The 25,830-nt window shown below is 39.4% G+C and overlaps 1 protein-coding gene across 15 annotated transcripts in view; it reads left to right on the top strand.

Annotated features, from left to right (window-relative positions):
• GTDC1 (glycosyltransferase like domain containing 1) overlaps positions 1-25,830 on the top strand; it is a 209,085-nt gene that overhangs the window by 79,292 nt on the left and 103,963 nt on the right. For 10 of the 15 annotated variants that reach the window (XR_010432042.1, XM_064661643.1, XM_064661639.1 and 7 more), the window contains 2 exons: positions 10,439-10,606; positions 13,923-14,096. The exons of 2 other annotated variants lie outside the window; for them this stretch is intronic. Coding sequence is in view for 12 of the 13 variants with exons in the window: in XM_064661643.1 (XP_064517713.1) it covers positions 10,439-10,606; positions 13,923-14,096 (342 nt within the window). In the remaining variant the exon portion in view is untranslated. Of the gene's footprint in view, positions 1-2,321; positions 2,488-8,471; positions 9,147-10,438; positions 10,607-13,922; positions 14,097-25,830 lie in introns of those variants that run through there. 3 more of the 15 variants (XM_064661647.1, XM_064661646.1, XM_064661644.1) reach the window with 2 other exon arrangements.

The following is a 25,830-nucleotide window of genomic DNA, read 5'->3' as shown; positions in this document are numbered from 1 at the left end:
CCTAAGAGCACAGGGCTGTATAAAGATCTTTGAATTTTCAAGTTAATTTGTTTCTTCCAGCGATATATAGAGATATACACAGAAAATTAATCCCATATGATTGCACAGCTACCAGTGCTCCAGAACCTTTTTGGAAATACATTCCAAAGAACATCTTCAGTTGTCTTGACGAACAGCTTGAGTCAAGTTTCCTTTTCAGGAGCTCTTGAAAGGTTTTATGTGTAGCTCAAAGGCATCGTTGGAAAAGTGGTGTTATTTGGAGACCTTGACCAAAACTACCTTTCTGTGCTCAGGTTTTGCAGATATGAAAGCTCGTTGCCCAGCCATCTTGAACAAATTTTTAGCTTTCTGTGATGGAGAGTGGTCTTTTCTCAGTAACAAACTAGCTGTTGTCAACAGTTTTCCTGGCCACAGTTTGCACAGTTCAATTCAGAATGGTTCGTGGGTTTATGGTGGATTTTGCTAGAAAATATATATGTATATAGTATGTATATATGTCATGTATCTGCATGTGCATGCACACAAAAACACGGTGCATATACATCTATCTGTGACTGAAAATATGATATCTGGAAATACTGAATCATTCTGTGTGGTCTCACGAAGATAATATTTTGGGACATCTGTCAGGTACAGTGGTGAGCAGGGTCCGTAAGATACATAAACCGTGACGTGGTCATATATGAGTTGATTAAATCACTAGATTGTGACACTCACTTATCTTCAACTCTGGCTCAGGCTCCTGAGTTCTCACTGTGGCCCTGGTTCTCCTGGTGGCCTTTGATAAGCAAGCCTTGGCCTCAGTTTCTTAATCTTGAAGATTAAAAGCATTTGGTGTGTTCTTCTGACTTGATTACGTAAGATTTCAACCCCAGAGGCGTGTGTTTCTCTTTCATGTTCCTGGGGAATAGTGGGCATTCAGCACTGGATGCTTTATTTAATGATTAAAGAATTCAGAAGTAATAAATGGTTATGAGATGTGTTGGAAAAACATGATTTGCAAAGTATATGGAAGCCTAGAAGTATTTTTATTAAAGTATTATTTTATTATTGGAATTTTCCACGTGGGGAAATCTCAACATTTTGCAGTGTGGAGGTATGGGTTACTTACTCAAGGAACACATCCACGTTGTACAAGTTGACCAGACATGACTGTAAATGCCTGTTGTAGTTTTTAACCCTGCAAAACTCTCAGCCAGGAGCTGGAGAAGAAAAATGGGCAAAAGATTTTTTTTTTTTTTTTTTTGTCTTCCAGAACTGGTTGATCCCTTATATCCCATGTCAGGAGTTCCAAGATGCACAGCTGAGACCCTTTTATTCCTTCTCTTTCCCTAGTTGCGTTATAAATAAAGCCCAGTTATGATAACATGTGAAATAAAATGGTAGGACATCAGTGCAGATTACCCTTAAAATCATGTTATGGAAATGGAAATAAACCAGCTTATGGTATATGCCAGGCATGATGCAAGTGATATTAAATAAATACATGACTGAAGGGTTCCATTCATTCCAAATGCTCCCCTTTGTGATCTTTAGCCATGTTTGTAGAGAAACCTTTCTTAAAGCACTTAAAGCTTAATTCAGAACAGACAAAACAATTATCTTTTGAAAGTCTGATGAAATATGTTTGGCAGCTTTTGAGTTTAGGAGAGTGTTTGTCTCACTTCTTTGAAATCTCACTTCAGTCGGTCGCTCAGCCATTTCGGTGGAATCATTCAAATCTGGTAGCGAGTGTGGGCTTTGCTCAGTTAAGAAATGTTCTTATCAGAAAGTGCAGGGGCTGAAAATAGTGTGTAAGACACAAAACCTGACATTTTCTGTATTGATGTGCTTTTAAATATCCGTCTACCTGCTGTCCCTGTGTTTTTGATGAAGTGCTGGTGGATAAATCCGTGTAGGTAGGGGTTTGCTCCTCCAAATACGGGTCTGGAGACCCTTAAGCATTAAATTACCTCATTTTAATTTCTTAGGGAACAGAAGTGTCACTTTATCTTCTCTAAGTATAAATGATGAATGTTTATGCACCAGTGTGTGACTGTTTCTTATGGGAAGAAGTGGCAGAAGACTGACACTGCACAATGTAGTTTTATAGTTGAACTATGTCATGAACACAGAGCAGAAATATTTAAACTGTGGATCTGATTGCCAGTTCACTGAGCACATGGAATAGTTTGCTCGGCTTATATTAAGACAGGAAAGTTGCCACTATGCTGCAGCAACAAATATTAGAGAAGTGTGAAGGGCATTTGGGAGAAATACATAATTTCATTTCATATTTCTTGTAATATTTGATTAAAATACTTTTTTTTTTTTTTTTTTAGTATGTGTATACGAAGGACTTTGTGAATTCACTTTGTGAATATATATTAAAATCACTAAGTTATTCCTAATGTTCTGTGGTGCTGCCTGCTCCTGACAAACATCTGATACGGATCATATGCCTCTAAAAAGAGAAGTTCCTCGAGCAAAATATCCTCATGAAAACAGGTTGGAGATACTCACATTCTCTCGCTCGCTCTCACTCACATGTTACATTTTGGCACGTTGTAGGAGCAGGTAGCATATCTACTACCTGCTGTTGAAAGTGTTGAAGATACTGAATTATTTATTCCATCTTCTGCACTATCCAAACTCGTTTTGGGTAGTTTGACACATCTCGGTCTTCCATATGGATACTTCATGGTGACAGAGTTGCCAGCTGCTCAGGTTTTATGACAGTCTGAGCTTTTTCGAGGACTGTATTAGTTTTCTGGGAAGAATCCTGCTTTTCCTGAGGTCCCCATTCTTAGGCAGTAGTTATGCTTTGGATTGATGCTCTGGAGTGGGAGTTTTTGGGGAAAATTAGCTGAGACCTTCCATAAAAATATTTTTTTAAAGACTTGCTGCTCATGGATCGTGTGAGATGAAATCAGAGCTGTGGGATATTAGAAAAATGTGAAAGCTGTTTGCTAAGAAAACTAAGTCCCTTTTAGTGACAGTCTTCAAATTTCTAAAAAAAAAAAGTGTTTAGATATGAAGGTGCATAAGGCAACATAAAAAGCAATCTGAAATACTTTGGAGAACAGGGTTTTTGGGGCACTTGAAATGTAACACTAAACAGTCTGTAAATCTTTCCCACAGGAGGGGATTGGAACTGGATGATATTTAAGGTCCCTTCCAACCTAAACCATCCTATGGTTCCATGATCATCTCTGCAATTGTGCAGAGTGAGTGGGTGTTCTGTTGTTTTAAGATACAGAATGTGTAAACCTGAGCATTGGGGAAGATTTGAGTTTTCAGTTTGCCAGAATTTATTAAAATAGTGGAAAATCAACCATTGGTTATTTCATTTGAGCATCTCTTGGTAGAAACATTTGTAAGGGAAACTCAGTATTTTGGTGGGTCTGTGCTGCACTGAATTTGATTCCCTTTCAGTGGGATAAACCAGTCTCACTTGCAGTGAAATCCATATATCCATGGGGTGGACTGTTTCTTCTGTGTCATCCTGGATCCGAACTGACACCAGGTGACGTGAAGTAACGATCCTCAAAATTTGTAGTTCAGATTTGCTATCGAATAGTAGTGTAATGTGTAGCCTTAGGACTTCTCCATGTTGCTACAACATCTTGACCATGTTGCATTGTTCATGCCAGTCATTTGACATGTTTGGCTCCTCTCCAGAGTTGGACAGATAAAATACCCGGTGAAATGGATTTGCAACCTTTAAGCAATAAAGAACACTGTTTAAATGTTGCCTAATTGAGTAGAACATCAGTTTTACATGCATTTTTCTTTTTAAAAAGTCTTTTCACTATACGTCACTATATCCTGTATATTTACCTTTGGTGAATTTGTTACCCTCAGTCACCATATCCTTTGTTTTTCTCGCTTCCTGCTTTTTCCTTGCTCCATCTATTTGAGCAGAGTGAGTCTGGCCATCTTATAGAAACCATCCAGCAGCGGCTACTTTTCACTGGTGGGTGAAAATTATTCTGATTTGCTTATGCTCTGCTCTAATAAAATTCCTTTGCTTCATTATTTGTTGCTGACAAAATTTGAGTGAGGAAGATGATGTGGATTCATGGCTTTCTCCTTCCCCCCATCACCACAGCTATAACTGCTTGGTCCTGACCTCTCCCTTCGTGGGAACAGAGAGGCTGATGTAGCCCATGGTGAACAATCTGGCCACTAAAGTAAAAATGTGCATCTGTCAGTAATTAATTGAAGCCAAATTTAATTACAATTCAGGGAAAAAAATAGTGCCACACACTTAATAAAATTCAAGAAGCTTCAGTGTCATTGCCTAAAAAGCAAAGCAATCCAAACAAAATACACTCCCCCTCAAAAGTCTGCTCTGTGAGAGTCTCTTTCAAGCTTCCTTTGTGATGTTGAATAGCAAAGTAGTTTTGATTAACTGTTTTCACATAGTTTTCTATATCTTTTAGAGTTAAAAGTCATTGAAAATAGTGGTAAATGTTGAAGGCTGATTCTTAACCAGTTGTGTCATATGGGGATCTGGCCCTAAAATTGGATTCTGAGATTTGATTGTATGTAAATCCTCTAATAGCTGGTTGAAATAAAGATTCAGAGGGATGGGAAGGCATTGAGAGAGAACCCAAATAAGTAATGAGTGAAAAAATGCATTTATGTAACTTCTTGAGTATTTTAAATGGTGAATTTTTAAATAAAAAGATATACAGAAAAAGGAATGGCAGTATGAAGTCAAACCAAGCTCTTCATTCCTACTATATTTCAGCATACAAGGCAACCCCCAAATCCAAACCTATTGAACTGAATATTTATCACTGTGTACTATATGTACATATAGCAATTACAGCAAGAGGAAAAAATATTTTTCTTTACAATTAATATTTGTAAACGTTTATGAAAGTACATAGACATAAATAAGACAAACACATGGCCTAATTAAGATGAAAGGCATGACAACCCTTGTGATTTGTTCTGAAAAATAAAGAACATTAAAATAGTAAGACTTAATTATTTCTGTAAACATTTCAAATTGTACTCTATCTACAAACCCTTAATTTTTGAGGTATAATATCTATAAGCATTTTCTGACATTTGTATATTCCATGTCAAAAAATTATTGTTAATTTATTATTTATTATACTGTATACTGTCATATATTATCACTTATTAGTATTTATTGTTCAGAAATTCAGTGTCATGTATTGTGTAATGGGAAAGGGAAAAGCATTTTATACGGGACTGTAATTTGTGTATTCTTGGGCTAGTGATAAAAATGCAACTTCTGCAAGTTGATCATGTAAAATTGTGTGTAATAATAAACAAAAATAACTGTTCTGTTTAACATTCCAGGCACAAAAAGTGATATTTGATATACAGTTTACATTTGAAAGATAACTTAAAGCCAAATCCATGGACTTGTTTAATTGCTGGGTTGAAATCAAGGAAACTAGAGGTTTGATCTTGAGGAGCTTGAAGCCTCCATCACCTTTGAAGCCTCTGTTTCTTGAGGTGGTTCTGTTTAGGGTCAAACCTCTTGGGTTTGCCTTGGCCTTTAAGGAGGCAGCATAGAGCAGAATGGTTTGGGTAAACTCTAATGCAATCCAGAAATAGAATCACAGAATGGTTTGGATTGGAAGGGACTCTCAAGCTCATCTTGTTCCACCCCCTGCCATGGGCAGGGGCACCTTCCACTAGCCCAGGTTGCTCCAAGCCCCGTCCAACCTGGCCTTGGACACTTCCAGGGATGGGGCAGCCACAGCTTCTCTGGGCAACCTGTGCCTGCATCTGACTGGTTCAGTCAGTGCCATCTATTGAACAGTGTTTTTTTAGTACCCGTTTCCTCTAAGAGGCTCATATTTGTACTCCTACCCAAATCTTAAGTCTGTTTTATTGTAATACTGCACCTGGCAGACAAAGAGTGCTCTTGCCTCTTTTCTGGACTGGCAGGTCTTCAATCATGAACTCGTTTTACTGTGGCTGTAGTTGTTTTGCAGCAGAGAATTATGATTTAGTGTTTCATTTGTAGAGAAGCAGGGTCCCTACTGCCGCTGTGGGATTGTATCCTGCAGCAGTTCTCCTTTTCCAGGGAGCGCTGGTTTACCTGTGCTGCCTTGAGGTGCTCATGTCCATCTGTCCTTCGTGCTGGCAGAGCTTTTGCCAGACAGGGGGAACATTCCAGTACAACTCAGGTGCTGTTTTAAATGTGCTTTGTGCCATAAGCCTGGTGGAGTTCAGCCTCCATATCCATAGATACATAAATATGCCCTGTGTGGTCTCCCAAGGGGAAGGCAAAATGTGTTTTTAGTTAAGTTGCATGGGAATTTAATTGAAAGATTTAGGGCAATGCCATAAAAGAGTAAATCACGGCTGTGTGACACAAAGAAGATTTATAAAACCAAATAAAAATGCTTTAGCACCTTCACTATTATAATTTGTTTGATATAAGTGGAAACCTGTATTAGTCATTTTGTCTGCTGGTAATTAAAAAAAAAAAAAGTAAAGGCTTTTATATTTTACTGATTTTCAGTCCTTTGGAGCGAAATAATGGGGAAGACAATAGCAAAGAGCAGAGCATTCTCTGGACATGCCACAGCTCTAAACCTGCAGGAATGCTCAGCTTCCTTCCCAGGAATATTTGAATTAGTTAAGCACATGCTTAACTGATTTCACCCAAGTAGTTACTCAGAAGGACTGTGAACTGATTCAGATGATGCACAAGATGATGCAGTGTTAGACTGCAGCTTGTGTGATGGTGGCCCTGAAATTTGGCCACTTTCCAAGGCAGTGGGGCTACTGCTCTGTGGGAGAAGGTCATTTGTCCCACACCAGAGTACTCAGGGATATTTTGGAGAGGAGGGCTAAGGCAGTGTGTTAGGAATGTGACCTTCAGTGCAGGTTTAGTGAGGATTCACACGCTGTATTTATTGAAGAGTACTGTATGTATTAAATGCTGTAGTGTTGATAGGTCTCGATAAGGATACCATAATAGCGGTTGAATTGTAGGGGGTTTTGTGAGATGGTAAGTTAATGATGTAGCTGTTAATTTGAATTTAGCAGACGTTTTAAATATAGGTTTCTCTTACAGAGACAAAAGTTGCAATTTAAAGCTCTTTGGTGGTCTAAAAACAGCTTAATTCTCTAGTAGCATGGTAATAAGTACTAATCCAGCTTATACAGTGATTGTAGTATGTCATGTTTGTGAAAGATTGCCTAACTCTGCTTTCTCTGGGTTTTATGTTAATTTTTTTAAATTAAACATAAAACCTTATAACATCTTTATGCTGAGATAAACTGTTCAATTTAACTTGTGCTCAAGCAGCAGCTGTCAGGAATTATCATGTTTCGAGCGTTCTTGCCATCACCTTGTGTCTCTACCTCCCGGATACACTCCGTGGGATGATAAAGCTCACCTTGTTAGGATTTATTACTTAAATAATAACCCGAGGTAAAATGAAAGTTGATGTCACGCGGAATGACAACTGACATATATTTATGTCGCACGTTCCATTATAATAAACTTTCCTTTCTTCCCCTTGTAATAGGTGTTAAATGGAAATACACTCCAGCATATCCTCCAGTGCCCTGCGTGAGTCCATTAGCCACGTACGCGGCTGCTCTGTGGGCATGTTCACGGGGACTCGTGCTGTCAGGTGTTATTTAAGCTTATAAACCCGGGGAAATTGGTTAGTGCTGGTAGTTAACAGCTTTTATGCCAGTAAAGAAGCAAGTGTAAGAGCGTCTCGTACTTGGGATAAATTCTGGAAGCGCTGTGAAGTAGCGCACGCGAGTCAAGGAGGGTGTTTTCTAATAAATGGGTTTATTTTTATTTTTCTTTCTTGCTGTAAGAAACGTAAGCAGTGTCATTTCAGGCTCTAAATCTGAGTCTGCTTGTCATTGCAACAGTTTTGTCTTGACACCAGTTTATTGTGCTGAGCTGGGCAGTGATAAGTGATCTGCTTGTTAGTTGAGTCTTATCACTTTCTATTTACAGTGAAGAAAATTTAGGTCTACTTCTTGCAAGCTTTCCAAGTTTTCAGTCCTCCTTGCCATAGCCAGCCTCCAGCACACTCTAATGATGCTATTGAATTCCTCAAGTTTGCCTAAGCCAGTACTGCAAACACTATTTTCCTTTCCTGTGGCTATAACCATCTTTTTTTCATATTCTTCTCCTAATTATCCCATTGTCAATCTGAGCAAGTTCAGATGTTTCATAGCTACATGGTTTTCTCTAAGCTTAAATTGGATCTCTTCTCTCATTGTCTCCCCATTGCCCTTTTCTCTCCAGTCAGCATGTGAGCCTTGGCACCTCCACTGCTTCCACTTCCACCCTTGCTCTGTGCTGTTTCCCACGTTTTCAGTCCCAATGTGCCATCTCTTTTTTCCCCTCTCTTCTTTCAAACTCAGCCAATTTCATCGATGCTGTCCTGCATCGGTTTTCTTCCTAACTCATCACAGAAAAGGATTGGAAGGCACCTTAAAGCTCATCTCGTTCCACCCCCTGCCCTGGGCAGGGACACCTCCCACTAGCCCAGGTTGCTCCAAGCCCCGTCCAACCTGGCCTTGGACACTTCCAGGGATGGGGCAGCCACAGCTTCTCTGGGCAACCTGTGCCAGGACCTCACCACCCTCCCAGCCAAGAATTCTTTCCTATGTCTAATGTAAACCCACCCTTTTTCAGTGGGAAACCATTTTCTCTTGTCCCATCAATAGCCTGATTTTTTCCAAGCAACCATTTAGTCTCATTTTTGTGATTTTTGGGGTACGTTTTCTCCAGTTTACATTTTTCTTTGTCACTCCAGTGCTAAACTCACAGCAGTGTTCGAGCAGGGATATTGCTTCACCCCCAGGAAGCTTTCCTGCCTCTGCTTTGAGCCTGGCACCCAGGTCATTACAAGGTCCACAGGTCATTACTCATGGTGACAAATAAGTAATGACTTACGTAAAACTATTTTTTCCTACTAGTATGGCTTGTAATCAACCTGTGCTCGTATCTTAATTGTCATTCTGTTTGACAGGCCCTCTAGAACCATCAAATATTTGATGAACAAGGCAATAACATTCATCTCTTACTTTCGTAAGCCTTTCAGATCAGCATTGACTCAGGTTGATGAAGATGGATACAGGATCTGTTCTCTAGGAACTGCTTGTTCTGCAGATACAGATTATCTAAGAAGGGCGTAAGTTAGCATAGGATATGATATTATGTGATGTCTGTGATATACTGTGGTATATATGAGCATTTGGGGAAGTTCATGAGTTTTGAGGTTGACAGCCAGAATCAGAAGTTTATGACATTAGTGATGTGGGTTTGGCAGTAACCTTGAACACAAAATTTGTGTAAAAAGAGGAAGAATGGGAATAAAAATAGGGGAAAAAATAGAAAAAACAGGAAATATTTTAAAATAATAAAACATTGCATAAATCAGTTCTTAATCTGAATCACTAAAATGGCTCATAGCAAAAAAAAACAATTCAGAAACAGGCTGTGTTGGAAAGTAGTTTATTAAAGCTTCATGTTCTGTGTGTGCAATAAATACCGGATCTCAATTTTTTTTTTTTAATCCCTTGTGATAAGAAACACAGAACACAAATGTCTGAGGCTCTGCAGCTCTCTGAAGGTTCAGGATTCAGCTTGCTTGGAAACAGTGCGAGCCAGGGGCCAGGAGATGCTCCCATACTTCTGGTGAAATGCAGGGAAATCCACCACTGGCTGCAGTAGGGTCGCGATTTCGTTTTACACATTTAAATACATTCGTTTTCTGGTGGCCTGGGAAGTTATACAAGGCTAAGATAGCAGCTTGTTAGTGCTGTTTGTGCCTGCTTTCTCTAATTGAAGGATGCGTGCAGTGGTGTGCACTGTGGAATAGCGGGAGTGCTGCGGCAGGGCTGGGGCGCAAGGGTAGGAACAACATTTCATTACAGAGGATACCTAATAAAAATGTGAAAGTAAAACAGAGAAAGGGTGAAGGGGGGGGGGAAGAAAAGCAGACCATACTAGATAAGTGCACTGCATAAATCAAAAGGGTTTATGTCATAACATGAACATGTGCCATTCCTACTCATATATTGAATTTCAGTAGTTGGTTGCATAAAGAAGTAAAGTGTAATGAAACTGGCAAGCAAAGTATTCCCTAGTCAGCCTTATCTTTGTTCCATTTGTCCTTCAGATACAGCTTTTCTTGCCTTTTTCAATAAAATCCATCCAGCTTTTTTTTTTTATTTTGCATCTCTCTGTAACCGAGCTGGGAAGACCAATGAGATTCGGTGCTTTTCTAGTTGGGTTCTTAGCAGCTGCTTTTTAAGAGATCAAAACTTCGAATGCTGCTACATGGTATTAAGGCTTAGCTATTGATGTGTCCCTATAGGGGTTATGTTTTTCTTGGTGGAGGGGGGGAGAGGAGGGAAGGGGAAGGGGTGACCCCTGTGAGCACACTCACCGACAGGAAACACTGCTCTCCTTGTTTTCCAGGATCCTCTTTGCAAGCTCGGTGCTTAACCTGGCTGAACTCGCTGCCCTCCGTCCTGACCTTGGCAAATTGAAAAAGGTCCTCTACTTCCATGAGAACCAATTGGCATATCCTGTCCAGAAATGCCAGGAAAGGGATTTTCAGTATGGATACAACCAGGTTCTTTCATGGTAGGTGTTGCTTGTGCTACTCTGTGTTATTTAAGGTGTCCTTCTGTCTAAAGCATCATAACCCTGAGGAGTCCTTCTCTGTGTAATTTTTTTTATTAATTATTCTGTATTAATATTTTACAAAAGCATGTAGTGTCAGGACAAAGGGGATTGGCCTTAAACTGAAAGTGAGTAAGTTTAAATTAGATATTAGGAAGAAGTTTTTCCCTGTGAGGGTGGTGAGGCCCTGGCACAGGTTGCCCAGAGAAGCTGTGGTGCCCCATCCCTGGGAGTGCTCAAGGCCAGGTTGGACGGGGCTTGGAGCAACCTGGGGTAGTGGAAGGTGTCCCTGCCCATGGCAGAGGTTTGGAATAAGATGAGCTTTAAGGTCCCTTCCCACCCAGGCCATTCTATGATTCTGTAAACAGTGACCCTGTAGCAAACTGAGGTACCAGCAGAGTCCTGAGGAGAGGTTGATAAAAATGCTGTGACAGAAACAATGTGCTCTAAAAAGTCATCTCAGTTTGTTGCATAAAGTTCACCGATGCTGCCACGGTGTGCCCATTGCTGGTGAGGATTTTAACCTGTGCCTTGGCTGTAAGTGATGCTTTGTTTCACAAATGCTTCACAAAGCTGCAGCTACTCAGCTCTTTGCTTGGCCATAGCTTTTACTGCATCCAGCTGAAATTACAGAGAGGGTTTTAGGGAAATAAACAGAAATTAAAACGTACTGCGGCACTTTTCATGTGAAGAGAGGGCAGTAAACATACCAGATAAATCCTTATATTTCTTTCATCTAGTATTCAGAAATTGTGCAGTGCTAAAATACCCAGACGTTTTAAAGGCTGCGGTCCTTTATTGTTGCTAAAAACAAATGTATTTCTCGAATCTGAGTTAATGAAAGAAGTTAATAACAGCACCACTGAAAAGCTTTGTGGTTAGGCACTGCACAGACCTAAGTGAAACAGCAAAACTCACTTGTTTTAGACTGAAATAAATTCATTTCCGTGGTCTGTCTCACCTCTCTGTTGGTAGGAGAATTATTAAGAATGGGGATTGAGCATTTTAAGTTAAAGTTAAGCTTTTGCATCTTTATAATCTAAGCCAGTTGATGTTGAAATTTCTCAAATAATGATCTGTGTATGCTCTGGCCATTCTGCAGCTGCTTCTGCCACAGCATTTGCAACATGTTTCACTTACTGAGCTGTAAAGTAAGAAAGTGGAGTGAAAGATCTTTTGAAAACAGTAGCAGCCATTTTCAGATGTTCTAACAAAAAGAAGTGTTTTTCAGCACCAGGCAAGGAATATTTTTTTTGTATATATGTTTTGCTTTATTATGACAGTCATTTTTCATGCATGTGTTGTAAACTGACAAACATCTTCAAAATATGCAGTTTTAAGTATCTTCTCTTATTAAAAAAAAAAAAGATGACTTTTACAGCTCGTAGAATCATGGAATGGTTTGGGTTGGAAAGAACCCTCAGGCTCATTTTGTTCCAAGCCCCCATTTTGGGCAGGAACACCTTCCACTAGACCAGGTTGCTCCAAGCCCTTTTCAACCTGGACTTGAACGACTTCAGGGATGGGGCAATAGATTCTCCATTGTATCTCCTGCAACCTCCAATAGCTTCTCCATGCAATTATATAATATTCACCTCCCATTTCTGTTGCTGCAGAAACCCCAGTTTAAGAGAAGATAGAAGCCATCTCCTCTGTGCTGTTCCTTACTCCACATCTGCAAAGAGATGCCATCTTCCATATGTGGTAGAAAGCAAAAATGTATCTTTCCAGTATTGTGCAGAGGTTTTGGAGACAATTAAAATTACAGGACTTTGAGTCTTCAGCTTGGTGATCATTAATATCACCAAGCTTTGGATCACCAAGAAGGAGAATTCTGGTTTTTGCCCCTGATGTTTTTAAAGAGGTAATCTTTCTAATTTGCCACTGATTTGCAGAGCCTGCAGGAAAAAGTTAGGGCAGATAAGACTTCATGTACAAGAGAAGCTGAGATGATGATGTTGGAGCCTTTGCTACGTGTCAGAGTGCAGCAAAGAAACGTGCAGGGCTCCTGCACTGCCTCATGTCATCTGTAAATCAATGCAGAAAAGATGACTTTTTTGCCAAACTGAGGCACTAAGGGGTTAAAAACCGTAGGTGGGGAAGAGGATGGGATGCCAGAAAGCGTTTCAGCTCCCACAGCCTGCTTGAAAAGGATTATTTCTCTCTCTAACGTTGGGGTTTTTTTGCTTTTCCTGCTGACTCCTGCTGTTTTGGTGAGCAGTGTCAGTTCTCTTTCTTGACCAGACAGCAGAGAGATGCAGTGAGGATGAATGACAGCCTCTCACCTCAAATATACTTTTCACCACCCTGGTGACTTATGAACACATGTCCTCCATGTATCTTATGACCCATGGGTCTGTATTACAATATATAACATATTGAGAAAACCAACTGGCCATAAAGCATTTCTTACCTCTGTTAGTGTTGCCTGTATGTTGGTGTAGCTCAGATTCTGGCAGCACTGCCAGGATAAATTTCCAGATATTTCAGGTTTTTGGTAGCTTTTTGTTTTCTCCAGACTGACTCTAAGTGGAGAAATAAGCCCTATGTTGTCATTAAACTACATCTTAAAATGATTGATCTGGTCGATTTTAAAGCACAGCAGTAAAAACAAAACATTACATTAATATGTCAAATTGAGCATATTAATGTAAAGTTTTTTAAAACTTGTTTTGGTACTGTATGCTATATATTTTTTATTTTTTACATATATATATATATAATGAATATCCTTTTAATCAGGATTATATCCACAGAGGTTAAAATAACACTCCCATTTCTCTAGTATCCTGCTACCTGACACACATGGGCAGTTGAAGGTAGGGTAACCAAACGTAAGTTGTCCTTCATTACACAGGAATATTTCTAAGGAATTTTCCTTTTCTTCCGAGTTTAATTCTCCAAAAGTCAGGTTACAATGAGTCTTACCTGTTTATAATACTTTTAAGAAGTATGACAGTAATACTGTTCTTCCCATTTTGTGACTAAAAATCCACAGCAAGAATAAGGTGTTCTCCTTTACATTAAAAATAGTAATTTATTATTAGTTAAAAAAGGTGAAACATTTTTTCAAAGGCTGAATAGACAGAAATCAAGATATTTCTGGTTAAGGTACATGTGCTACCCCTAATTCACATGCAAAGGCTGATTTTGATTAGTATTCATTTGCACCTTTTGCTTGTTTATAAGAAAATATATTCTATTTTCACTGCATGTAAAATAATTCCGTTCCTTTTGTGGCAGCAGTATGTTCATTAATCTTCACCACTTTTTACAGTTTGGTTGCTGATGTTGTGGTGTTCAACTCTGCTTTTAATATGGAATCATTTCTTACGTCCATTGGAAAATTTATGAAGCTGATTCCTGACCACAGACCTAAGGATTTGGAAAAAATAATCAGACCGAAGTGCCAAGTTCTTTATTTTCCAGTCAGGTTTCCTGATGTGAGCAGGTCAGTACATTTTCCACGTCATAAATTGCCTCCAGCCTGTCAAAACTCTGTATTTATGGTGACGTTCTGACTAATCAGCTAAAGCATCATTAATGAAAGAGTTTGATAATATGCAAAACCCCCTAATTGATAAATGTATTTCAATAATCAGGGGCTATTCAGGCAGCCAAGCCTGTCCTCGGTGCCTGTCGTGCAAACTTGCATCGTTCAGGATGAGTGATTTCCCACTTGTTTTAGTGATTTCCCACTTGTTTTAGTCTTTAAGGAGTTCCTGCTCCTCGGCTCTGTATATATTTGTGCAGGGGAGGTCAAGGAGGAGAGAGAAATGCTGGAGAACAGTAAAAATGATAAGCCTGTAGCCAAGGAGTGATATTTCCCTCGGTGGTGTTGCGGTGGGATTTTATTCCCTCCTCCCTCCCCTACCTCTTTTATGGCTTTCCAGGTAGGCAGAAAGCATTCCTGTGGCAGGGAGCAGACTTGCAGATGTTGGCATTAGCTGCAGCCAGAGTTGCTCTTCACTCCTCCTTGGTTACTCTGAAGGACGTTTTTTATTACCCTCGTTTCAGAGCCCGTCTTGAAATTAGCGGTGGGTTATGTGGCTCAAAGGGAACATTCTCTGGATCCCTTTCACTTTTGATTAAACCTGGCACAATTGTTTTTCCTCTTATAAGGGACTCTCCTCCCACCGAACAGGAACTTTGCTTCAATGGGACCAGCACTAAATAGAGTATGATTCTGCAATCTGATTATACTCTTACAACCAACACCAAGCTGGGTACATTTTTTTACTGAAATAAAGATGGAAAGCACTGTAATGACTTTGCAAGAGCCCGGCTTTTGATCTGATAGTAAGTTCTGGCCACACTTGAGATCTTTGTCCCTGACCAGCCTGTACTTAGAGTTATTTCAAAGGCTAAATATACATCTGTGGTAGTTTGAGGTAGAGAAATTTTTAGTGCAGGAGCCGAGGTCTTGCACTCGCTGAGGTTCACACTGCAAGGCTTGAGTTTCAGTATCTTGGAAAACTTTGTATTCTAAAACACTGATGCAAATCACTTAGGCATCAACGTCTAAAGTTAAATCTTTAAACCTCTACTTTTGAGAAGTGGGTTAAAATCTTCCAGTTGGGACTTGGCTGGCAGCGAAGAACAGTACCTGTGTATCTTTGAGGAAACTATTGTTTCTCAGAGACCAGGTTTTTCAGGCGCGAGGGAATGCTGTGGGTGCTCAGCATATTTGATATCGAGCCAATTTCGGAGGGTCTCGTGGTTTTGGCATACCTTAGGAAGTCATGTGGCCCAAGCCTGGTTTTGGAGATGAAGTTATGATAACCCTGTCTCATATATTAAATCAGCTCTTTTGGACTTGTCAGCCCTGGCAGATGGGGTCAGACGAGATCTGACAAATTAGGCTGAAGTCATACACACAGCGATCGTTTGTCCAAAGCAGGAGGTGATTAGGTGGGTAAAATCATTAGCCTGCTACCCAAACTGCTACAGTGGGAAGATCTCACATCTTCCCGTGAGCTTTTCTAGTGTCCTGCTCTTGAATTAAATCCCATCTCACAAAGCAGGGCACCTTTCCTGCTTTTACTGTGGTTGCTGGACTTACATCAAAAACCTCTTTTCAACAGGATGGACAAAATTAAGGTGCTCATAAACAACTGCATGACTGTAAAACTTTCACAGCAGGGTAATTAGAAATATAGATTAATGACAGGCCTATTATTTCTAATGTATATTTTATTCAACAGCTAATTCTAAATGTAAGATCTGAGGTGGTTTAGACAAAGCCCAGTATCATCCTTGGGTAAAAAAAAGGAGAAGAAAGGGCTGCTTCTGCTTAACTTTGAAGTTCTTTAGGTTTTGACCTTCAGCTGCAGCCTCTATTTACTATTTCTTTACGTGTTTTATATAAAGTTGAATGCACCTGTGGCAATTCAATGCTGTTTTTTTAATTTAGATTGTATTAATATGGTGACTGAATGGAGATTGAGGAAAAAAAGGTTAAGAAAAATTGTGGCCAAGCTAAAATTTATAAAGCTAGCTCTTAGCCCAGAGTGTTTTTCAAGTTATTTTCAAATGGTAATTTGCTTTATCCAAACCAAACTCATACAGTGTAAGTAAGTGATTATTTGCATGACTGACAATCATTTCAGTGCCTGCAGTCTTTTTAAAATGCATAATTTTGCTGAGATGTTGGGAAAATATTTAAAAATTCTGAAGGCAAAATAACCAGGGTGGAGTTTTTTTATTTTTTTATTTTGACCTCTTTTATTTTGCGTGTGAATGTCTCAGGGTGCATTTGTGTCTGAAACATAATCTACATTTGGATTTGTGAGGGAGAAGTGATCTAAGAAATCACCCTCACGCATGCAATGTGAGTTTTTTTAGATTATTTTAGATTAATATTGCAGTTGTAGGGCAAAATAAAATATATCTGAGCCTTGATCAAAGCCAGTGTAATAAAGGATCATGTCACAGGAGTTAATCCTGTAAAATATCTACCTTTTAATATAATTACTGTAGGTAATGGGCACACAAACAGCACAAGCAGCATAGTCAGTGATCACTCAAGAGGGGAGGTGTAATGATGGATACCATAGGAAACACTTGTGAATACCCTTAGAAGTACCACTATATATGTGTAATGTGTATTTAAATATTTCAGATGGGCATCTAACCACTGCTTTTCTATTTCTGAGAGGAAGTTATTGATGCTTTTTTATAAAGAATCTTCTTTTCAATAAATACTTGTCATAAGAACACATGTTGGTGTTTCCCAGAGCAAACCACCAGACTGTGGTCCTTATCTGACAATGAGAAGAGATGAAAGGATTTCAGGATTTAGCAGAATAAGATATTTACTGACTTAATCCTCCTGTTTTCTGGTTCTGACAACAACCAGCTTCCATAATGCATCCCGTGGTGCCACAATTACTCTGTATATACTCACCCGATATAATTTCTGATTCAAATTCTGCTCTTTGTACCTTCTGGTGAAGTATATTATGTAGAAATAAATATTAGGGTGTTTCTAAGCTCGGAGACAAAAGACCCCTCCAAGTTAAGGCTGTCCCTCCACAGTGCATTGGTGTTGCAAGGGATGGAGATCAGTGGCTGATCTTCTGTGCCATATGTGCTGTGTATCAGACTGGGGTTTTATAGCACAGTGAGTTAAATACATCATAATTCACACTTATGTTGACATTGACTTAATTTTAGTATATTTTCAATTGTAACATAAATAAAATCCTATTCTTTTTTATTGTACAATCAATAGAGTCTATTTTGATATAATCTGTTTCCACTTTTGAACTGGAAAATGATGGTCTAGTAAGACAATTCCCTTTTGACTGATGTTATCTTTGATACTCGCTTCTCCATGTGCCAGCAGAGCCCTCTGGAATACTTCTGCAAGGTCTTTGTTGGTATTTGGATATCCTCTACCCTGGTCTAGTGAAAGATCTATGGCAGGAAGTTGGAACTGGATGATCTTTAAGGTCCCTTCCAGCCTAAACCATTCTATGATGTTACATGAATTCTCTCATCCCATCTGTACCCATATTGTCTGTGGCAGTCAGCAAAGTGGGGTCAAATTATGTGCTCTTTGGAATTCATTCCAATGAAAATTGTAATTTAGATTTTGGTTATTATTACCGTTCCTCTGATTGTAGTATATCTTTATTATTATCATCATCAAGTTGTGGTAGAAAAGGAAGATGTTTTTATAAGCAAGAATGAGGTAATGTTCCTAAGAGCTCAAAATTCACATTGGACTAAGGTGGAATAATATCAAAGAAACATGAGAGGATGAGGATTACAGCAGAAAATAAAAATAGTGATTTTTTAAGTGAAACTTGTTGGTGGGTATCTTGTACTATCTGCATTACACATTTTGAAGTAGCATTATAGATTTCAGACTTGCTTCTTCATTTGCTTTTTATAACTTAGTACAGTTAACAGGACATTTTAAACAATTTGGGTTTATGTTCTTTTAGTTATAGTGTGAGAGAGGCAGAATTTTCCAGATTAGAGAGTATTCTAGGGCCAGTCAAGGGAGTTCCTGACTAAAGCAGAAGTTTTTAAAAGATGTTGACAGTATTTCTTGTACAGAAACGTGACTGTCACATGTGGGGGAGCTTGTTTTGAGAAAATTAAAAAAATTGCATCACTTGGGCCAGGTTTGCAGGACTGAACTTAGCTTAGCTGTGCTGGAAAAATGCAGATGTCAATAAGCAAGGAGAGACTGGAATCCATAAGAGCCCAGAGCTATAGGTGGGCACTGGGGACATGTCTATGGAGAGATGTTCACATGAGCTGTAGTGAACTATCTTGCATCTGGGAAGCAGTACACCTTAGAAGAGCAGTTTTTGGCTAATTAGCCTTCCAGTGAAATTGCATACATTAGCTTAGGTGGAGTGCTCTGCTAATGACAGTGATTGTGGTTCTGGGGGTCGCTGCTGCTTTGGTGGTGGTTCAGGCACCTCCATGGAGCACTGTGCCCTCTCCGGTCGGCACAGCCTCCCTTCCACCATGGTTTATGGGTCATTGGAATAATTAGATAATGCCAATAGACTGCTCCTACCTTGGGGCTCGCTGCTGAAAAACCGGCTGATGGAAATTACTCCCCTGAATGTCTTTCCTCCTCACCTGCCTCAAGCGGGATCTGAGGGTCGGTGTTGGCACACCAAGAGTTACACAACGAGAATGAGGGATGCCCTGAGGATCTGGGACACGGCACCCACTGGGAGGAAAGTGCAGTGTGAGGGCATAAAATGGAGATTTTCCATTCTGGAGCCTTTGGCAGCAGGTTGGTTGCCTCCTGCACCTGTGGGATAGGTGCTACCTGCAGGAAGCTGCACCTGCAGTGAGGCTTTGGGCTGTCAAATGAAGGATGCCTCAAACATCCATATTCAGAGATGCTTTCTTACGTGGTGCTTCTTCCACACATGCCCTTGGGGGTCATTCAGGAGTTTCTTTTCTCTCTCTGGATCATGGAAGAGAAGCTGTTACCTCAGCTCCATCTTCCAGGCAGAGTATGCCAGTTTAACCCCCAAAATGTGTATCCCCAGACCTCTGCAGCAGCAGCAGACTGAGAATGCCCTCCTAGAGAAGGGCCTGGCTGAAGGGTCTGCTGGGATGTATTCATTCTGCAAAACTTGCTAAAAGGTAATTTCTTTTTATCTATTCAGGGACAAAAGTAGTTTTACTGACTCTCTTTTATCTGTCGTATAGGTATTCCACTAAACACTATCATAATAACCATTTAGGCTCACAATAGCTCACAAGGATACTTAAGCAGAATTCTCTGTGCAACCTAGTTTTTTATTATGTTGGGTACTGCTCATGTTGCATACAACACATTCCCATAAAACTTGCTTTTTGTATTTACAGAGAAATTTCTCTGGAGAGTTAAGGTCTTGTAAAACATTCTTGTTCTACAGCGTGAACGAATTATCATACTCTGGGGAATTAAAAGTGAAGTGTACTGAAGAAAAGAATTTTTTCATTAAAATGCAGTTTATATTGATAAAACAGATTACTAGCATTTGATGAAATGTGAAACTTGGATCTACCCATATCGCTAAATCACCAGTAGGTTTATTTTGGCAAGAAGAATAGTATGTAATGTATATCAGGACCAATCATTATACAGTACCTGTTAGTTTTGTATTAGATTAAATTGTCTTTCACTAAAGTACTTGAAAAAAAAAAAACCCTACTATATCTGTATCTTGAAGTAGCAGAATGTGGTAACCAAGAATATTAGAAAATAAAAGCTGTCGTGTTATCAGTTTTGGCACAGTCATTTATCAATCAGTATTTTAAACATTGACAAGTGGTAATTTAATAGGGAATGACCCTGTTGGCAGGAAGTTCTAATGACAGATGATGCAAACTCATTTATCACTATGGGGCTGTGCTGGCTTCTTACCTTTCTCAGTATCACAGCTCATATTTTCCAAGTCTGGGATGTGAGAAGCCACAAAGGGCAAAACCTGTGGCACTGAGCCTATAACCACTCCCATCTAATCTGATTAACCCCTTAGCTGCAAATTTCCCTGCAGCAGAACTGGTAAAAGCTAAAAGTTCTCATACTGATTTAAATACCATTTGCTTTTTAAGGAGGATTTTCCATAATACTTTCCCATAGGCAGTTTTTTAGAAGATATTCAAGTTGTGTCACTTTGAATACAAACTTGAGACGTGCTGGTAACTTGGCTTTCAAAAACAAACCACATCCTAATAATTAATAGCACATTTCATTAACAGGCATTAAAAATATTACGTGCAGTGCCCTATACAATGGGCAGCTATTATTATTATTATCATTACTACTCGAGAAGGAAATTGATGCATTCAGGGGTTTAATTGATTCGTGCATATTCATGTGGGAAGTCAGTGGTAGAGTCACGACTGGACTGGATTATTATGCACTTCCATGCATAATAATTCCTCTGCAACTTGGGAAGAGAATAGCCTACCTTGCTGTAATAAGGGTGAGCATTTGGAGTTGAGGGATGTCATGGGAGAAGAGATGAAAATGACACCTTCATCAGCAACTGGTGTGGATGGCTCTCTTCAGACTCCTGGGATTTGATCTGCAATACAGTCATTCAACTGTACTTACTCTGAATTAAACCAATAATATATTTTTACTTTGATTTTCAGAGTAGTAAAATTGTTGATCAATTTAATATGATTTTATGTTACATTTTTAAAAGCACAATCAAAGGTCTTTCTCCACCTTCCTACCTCAGTTCTCCTCTGTTCCTTCTCTTCTTTCACAACACAAAGCCTTTCTCCTGAGGGCTGGGATCAGGTTAAATATCAACCCTGTACAGGATGGTTCAGACATGAAATACTTTCAGAGTTTGTATCAAATTGCTGTAATAAGAATCACAAATTTTAAATTTAATTGGTTAAAATTGTAACAGCAGACTTAAAATAGAGCTGTGGAGCTTTTAGTGGTTTTTTTTGTTTGGGTTTTTTTTTATTTCTTCTGTTCAAAGTGGAAAAAGGTTATTGATTAATGGTAGGATCCTGCAAAGTGCTAAATACCCTCATTTTCACTGCAGTCAGTGGGAGCTGAGGGCACTTGGCACTCAGTGGGAGTACAGTGTTAGTATGGGCGAAAAGAGGTGGCACAAAATTCCCTTCCAATTCTCTTCCAATCCATACAAAGGTACAGACTTAAATCCTTTGCATGTGTGAAAGATGGTTTTTATAGACAAGGCTGTCCCTGCTGGATTTTGCATTTCAAAATACTGCCCTTCAAAGATTGAACAATTCCATATTTTTTTATTATGGAATTCATGAATATTGCATAGAAGTGAAGGTGGATTTCTTTGGTTTTTTTCTTTAAAGGGATTTCATGCTTACAGAATTGTAACAGAGAGGGAGGCAGTTGTGTTGGGCATATTATTTCTTAGTTGCTACATGAGGCAGTGACAGAACCATATTGTTTAAATATTCTGGGTACTTGTAATACAATGGAAAAGAAAGTAGGTAATGTGCTAAAAATTGCAAAAAATGTAAAGAGTAGGAAGTGATATCTGAGTTTTTAGAGATTCTTCACTAAGAATACAAAATGTTCTCAGAAATCATTTTTAGGAGAATGAAGGAATCTGTTGCTAGTCATGGGGGAATGGCAATCCCTTTAGAAAAAGCCACACTTCTTGTATGCAGTATTAGTTTGGAAGGAAAAAAAACAAAACAAGCAAACCCCAAACAAACAGGACCTTTTAAAAGAACAGTGGAATAAGTCCCTTTGAAAATTGTTATTAAATAGGAAACTACAACTGTAAGTGGGTTGGATGTGCTTTGAGCACTATTGTGTGCTGGATTGCAGACAGCCCATTCCAGTTACAGTCAGAGGTACTGTCAGATGAAAGAGCCAGTGGAGAAGATATGAACGTGTTCTATAGGAATTTTAGAGAATAGAGACTAAGAGAACAAAATTACATGATGGAATACATAAAATCACAGTTTGAAGAGGAAACTTGAAGCGTAGCTCTCCAGTCCTATGGAGATGACCTTTATGTAATGTGTGAGAACAGCTTAACACAGATGTTTTATTTATACATAACCAAATGGGATGAAGTTAAATGATTTTTAATTTTGCCAAATCACAGATAATTTCTTTGTTGTGCAAGGAATGTTTTTATCTGGTTAGGTTTCTCTTGTGTTTTTTTTTTTTTTTTTTACATTTCCAAATACTTAATATTTTATATTTTGGACATTCCCCCTGCTCAGTTGTGACTCCCAGATGAAATAATCCTCCTCTTCTTCCCTTTAAATAATTCAGATAGCATACATTTAAAAATATGAAAATCCTAACATAAACGTGCCAGAAGTGCTTTTAAGGTAGAGGCTGTTCTGCTTTGCTGTGCAAAAGATGTGTGTCCAAATGGTAATGAGGGTTCATTGGAGTTTTGGGCTTGCAAACAGCAAGTAATAGGGATGATTGTTGAACACCTGTGGGAGATCCAAGTCCAGTACTGCTTTCCCAGCATTTTTTCATAGAATCCTGGAATGGTTTGAGTTGGAAGGACCTTAAAGACCATCTCGTTCCACCCCCTGCCATGGGCAGGGACACCTTCCACTAGCCCAGGTTGCTCCAAGCCCTGTCCAGCCTGGCTTTGGACACTTCCAGGGATGGAGCAACCACAGCTTCTCTGGGCAACCTGTGCCAGTGTTTTGCCACCCTCACCTTGTCCTGTCACCCCAGGCCCTTGTACAAAGTCCCTCTTCAGCTCTTCTGGAGCCCCTTTAAGCACTGGAAGGGGCTCTGAGGTCTCCCCAAAACCTTCTCTTCTCCAAGATGAACACCCCCAGCTCTCCCAGCCTGTCCATACCACAGCAGAGGGGTCCAGCCCTCTGAGTATCTTCATAGCTTCCTCTGGACTCACTCCAACAGGTCCAGGTTTTCCTCAAGTATGTAGGAGAAAAGATCTTGGGATTGCATTGCCATTTTTAGTGAGCATTTTGTATTGAGAAATCCGTATTTGCGGCAGAGTAGTTTTGGATATTATAAAAGAAGATACCGTTATGTTCAGCCTGTTTTTCAAGCAATGTTATAGGCACTTACAGCAGCCAGAAAGAATAAATTAGATATCAAGTTAAATCATCCAATCCGTGGAAAATTTTACAGTGGACTCCTCATAAAATTGCAAGTTTCCTATAAGGTGGCTCCTGAGTAGTGCTCAGGTCAGGCTTGCAGATAACTAGACTTTGTCCAACTTTGACCTGCTGAATGTACTTCTTGCCCCCCCCCATAACCCAGGGACTTATCATCAAACCACATTGGTCCTGTTTTCATTAGTGCCCAACCAGCCATGGAACTAAGGCTTGGGTTGGAAAGGACCTGAAAGATCATCTGGTTAATGGTGTGTGATGTCTCACCATCATGCCAGAACCCTCATCTTTCCAACTGCCCTTCCTCATCAGCTCTTTTTGTCTAGAAATCACAGGTGTCTTTGTGTTGGTTCTGCACCAGTTGAAGAGACTCCTAATTTAATTTCTCCAGGATGGCTTTGATTTTAGGTATATTCCCCTCTCTGTGGCAGAACACTCCTCATGGATGCTCTGTGACAGGGTTGTGTGTCAATTCTATGACTTTTCCTCTCAAAAAGCCCCCACACTATTCACAGCCATGTTCTCCTTTAAACCCTCAAGCATTTTTTATCTCCAGCTGATGGTTCTCGTAGATGTTAAACAGAGAAGAAAGGAAGCAGATCTTCCTTCCATTGATCACTTTTGTGTGCTAAGTGGTGGCCCAGTCTGTATGACTATGGCAGACATTTAGTCTAGATAAATAGCTGCACCATACCAAATATGTACAAAAAAAGCATGTGTGAGGCTCGTACACAATAGAAAAGATATTTTAAAATATACTGATTGACGTCTCTGTGTAAAGCACTGAAAAAATTGTATGTTGTTCTGGTCACCCATGTTCAAGAAAGATTAATTTAAACTGTGAAACAGGTGTAGAGAATTGCTGCTAGGATGATTAGGAGAATCTGTATTATGAGAGCAGATTAAAAGAGTATGGTTCACTTGTCCTAGCAAAATAAAGGTTGAGAAGGGGATATGTGTTAATCTTTATAAATACAGTCAGAGGATAAATGCCATGAAAGAGGAGGAATTATTCAAGTTCCAGGATAATCCTTGCAACATCCACTAGGTATAAATTGGTCATTATTAAATGGCTGAGACTGGAAATGAAAAAAAAGGGTGTGTAGGGTGGTTGCTTGATTTGGGTTTTTTTTTGATTTTCCAGAAAGACATTTAGTTGTGAAATGACTGTCAAAACACCACTGAAATATAAGAGGACTTTGCTAAATTCATAGAATGGTTGGTTAAACAATACAGGAGTAGTGCCAGGCAGCTGCAGATGTTTGCTGTGATGTTATCCCCAAAATGAAGGTGAAAAAAGATGGACTATGAGTTGGTCAATGCTGACTTCAGTCTTGAGACTTGAACTAGTCCATGAAGATTATGTATTTCCAACCTCTATAAAAGACACAGCAGACCAGTCTGTTCTGTGTTCTGCGCAGTGTTTGTCTTGTATTTCATTAATCAGGTGTTTCATAAATGAGCAGTGTCCTGCAAGATATATCTGACTGCATTTGGGATCAGGATGAATTTTTCATTAGCCAGATTCATAATGACTGGGGTGGGAAGGGAAAAAAAATCAGAGGAATATTTTTGCCTGGCTGCATGTACAGGGTTCATCTGAACATTTTAGTGCTTTTGAAGAAAACCACGTCACAATCAATGCTTTTGGTCCCTCCCCTTTGACACACTGGAGTTTTTGAGGGATTTAGAGCCATAGAATCCTAAAATGTCTTGGGTTGGAAGGGACTTTAAAGACCATCTCCTTCCAACTCCCTGCCATGAGCAGGGATACCTTCCACTAGACCAGGTTGCTCTGAGACTCATCCAGCCTGGCCTTGAATACTTCCAGGGATGAAACATGAACAACTCCTTGGACGCTGCTGTTTTGTGGTAACCTGAGCATCCCTCAGAAAACAGCCCAAACTGAAGTGGTACCAAAGGGTTCACAACCACAGAGATTTGGGAAAGCATTAGGTGAGATGTGCTTCAAACAAAATCCGTCTTCAGGCAGAACGTTTGAGTCTCGTGGCTCTCTAAGCATCCTTCTCCATTTTACCTCAGTTTACTTTTGCTCACTGAAGCATTTGGATAGAATTATTCCATTGAGCTCATTGGAGTCAGAATGAGTTTATTTTAAGTTTCTTATTTTGATGAGTCTGTAGGGCTCTTTCATTTTCATCTTGGTGTAGTTTTAATACTAAAACTGCCTCAATCTCTGCTAGAAGCAAATGGAGCACAGAAAGAAGAATTTGCTATGCAGTAATTCCTTTCAGTGACTGAAATTTCATCTGTCCTTCCTCAAACTTCATCACACGTCTTTGGGATTCGGAGTTCACTTGTGTTATCTGCCATCTGAGTTTGAATTACCCATCTTGAATGATGTGACTATATATGGAAAAGAGAAGTTTTGACCCTTTTTGGGTGCCTAGAGTGTTGTGTTTTTGTTGCCAATAAAAGGAGGGATTAGCTGTCAGAATTCCTGGTAACTTAGTCACGAAAAAAATTTAAAAATCAATAAAAAATATTTTAAAATGTTAAAAATAATTTTAAATAAAAGCAATAGCAGGCAAAAATATATCCTTTTTTTTGTTGTTTTCTAGTGAAACCTTGTA

The sequence above is a fragment of the Pseudopipra pipra genome, chromosome 7 (genome assembly GCF_036250125.1).
Source record: "Pseudopipra pipra isolate bDixPip1 chromosome 7, bDixPip1.hap1, whole genome shotgun sequence".
Lineage (NCBI taxonomy): Eukaryota > Metazoa > Chordata > Aves > Passeriformes > Pipridae > Pseudopipra > Pseudopipra pipra.
Note: the sequence above shows the minus strand (reverse complement) of the source record. Positions and strands in the feature narration are given on the sequence as shown.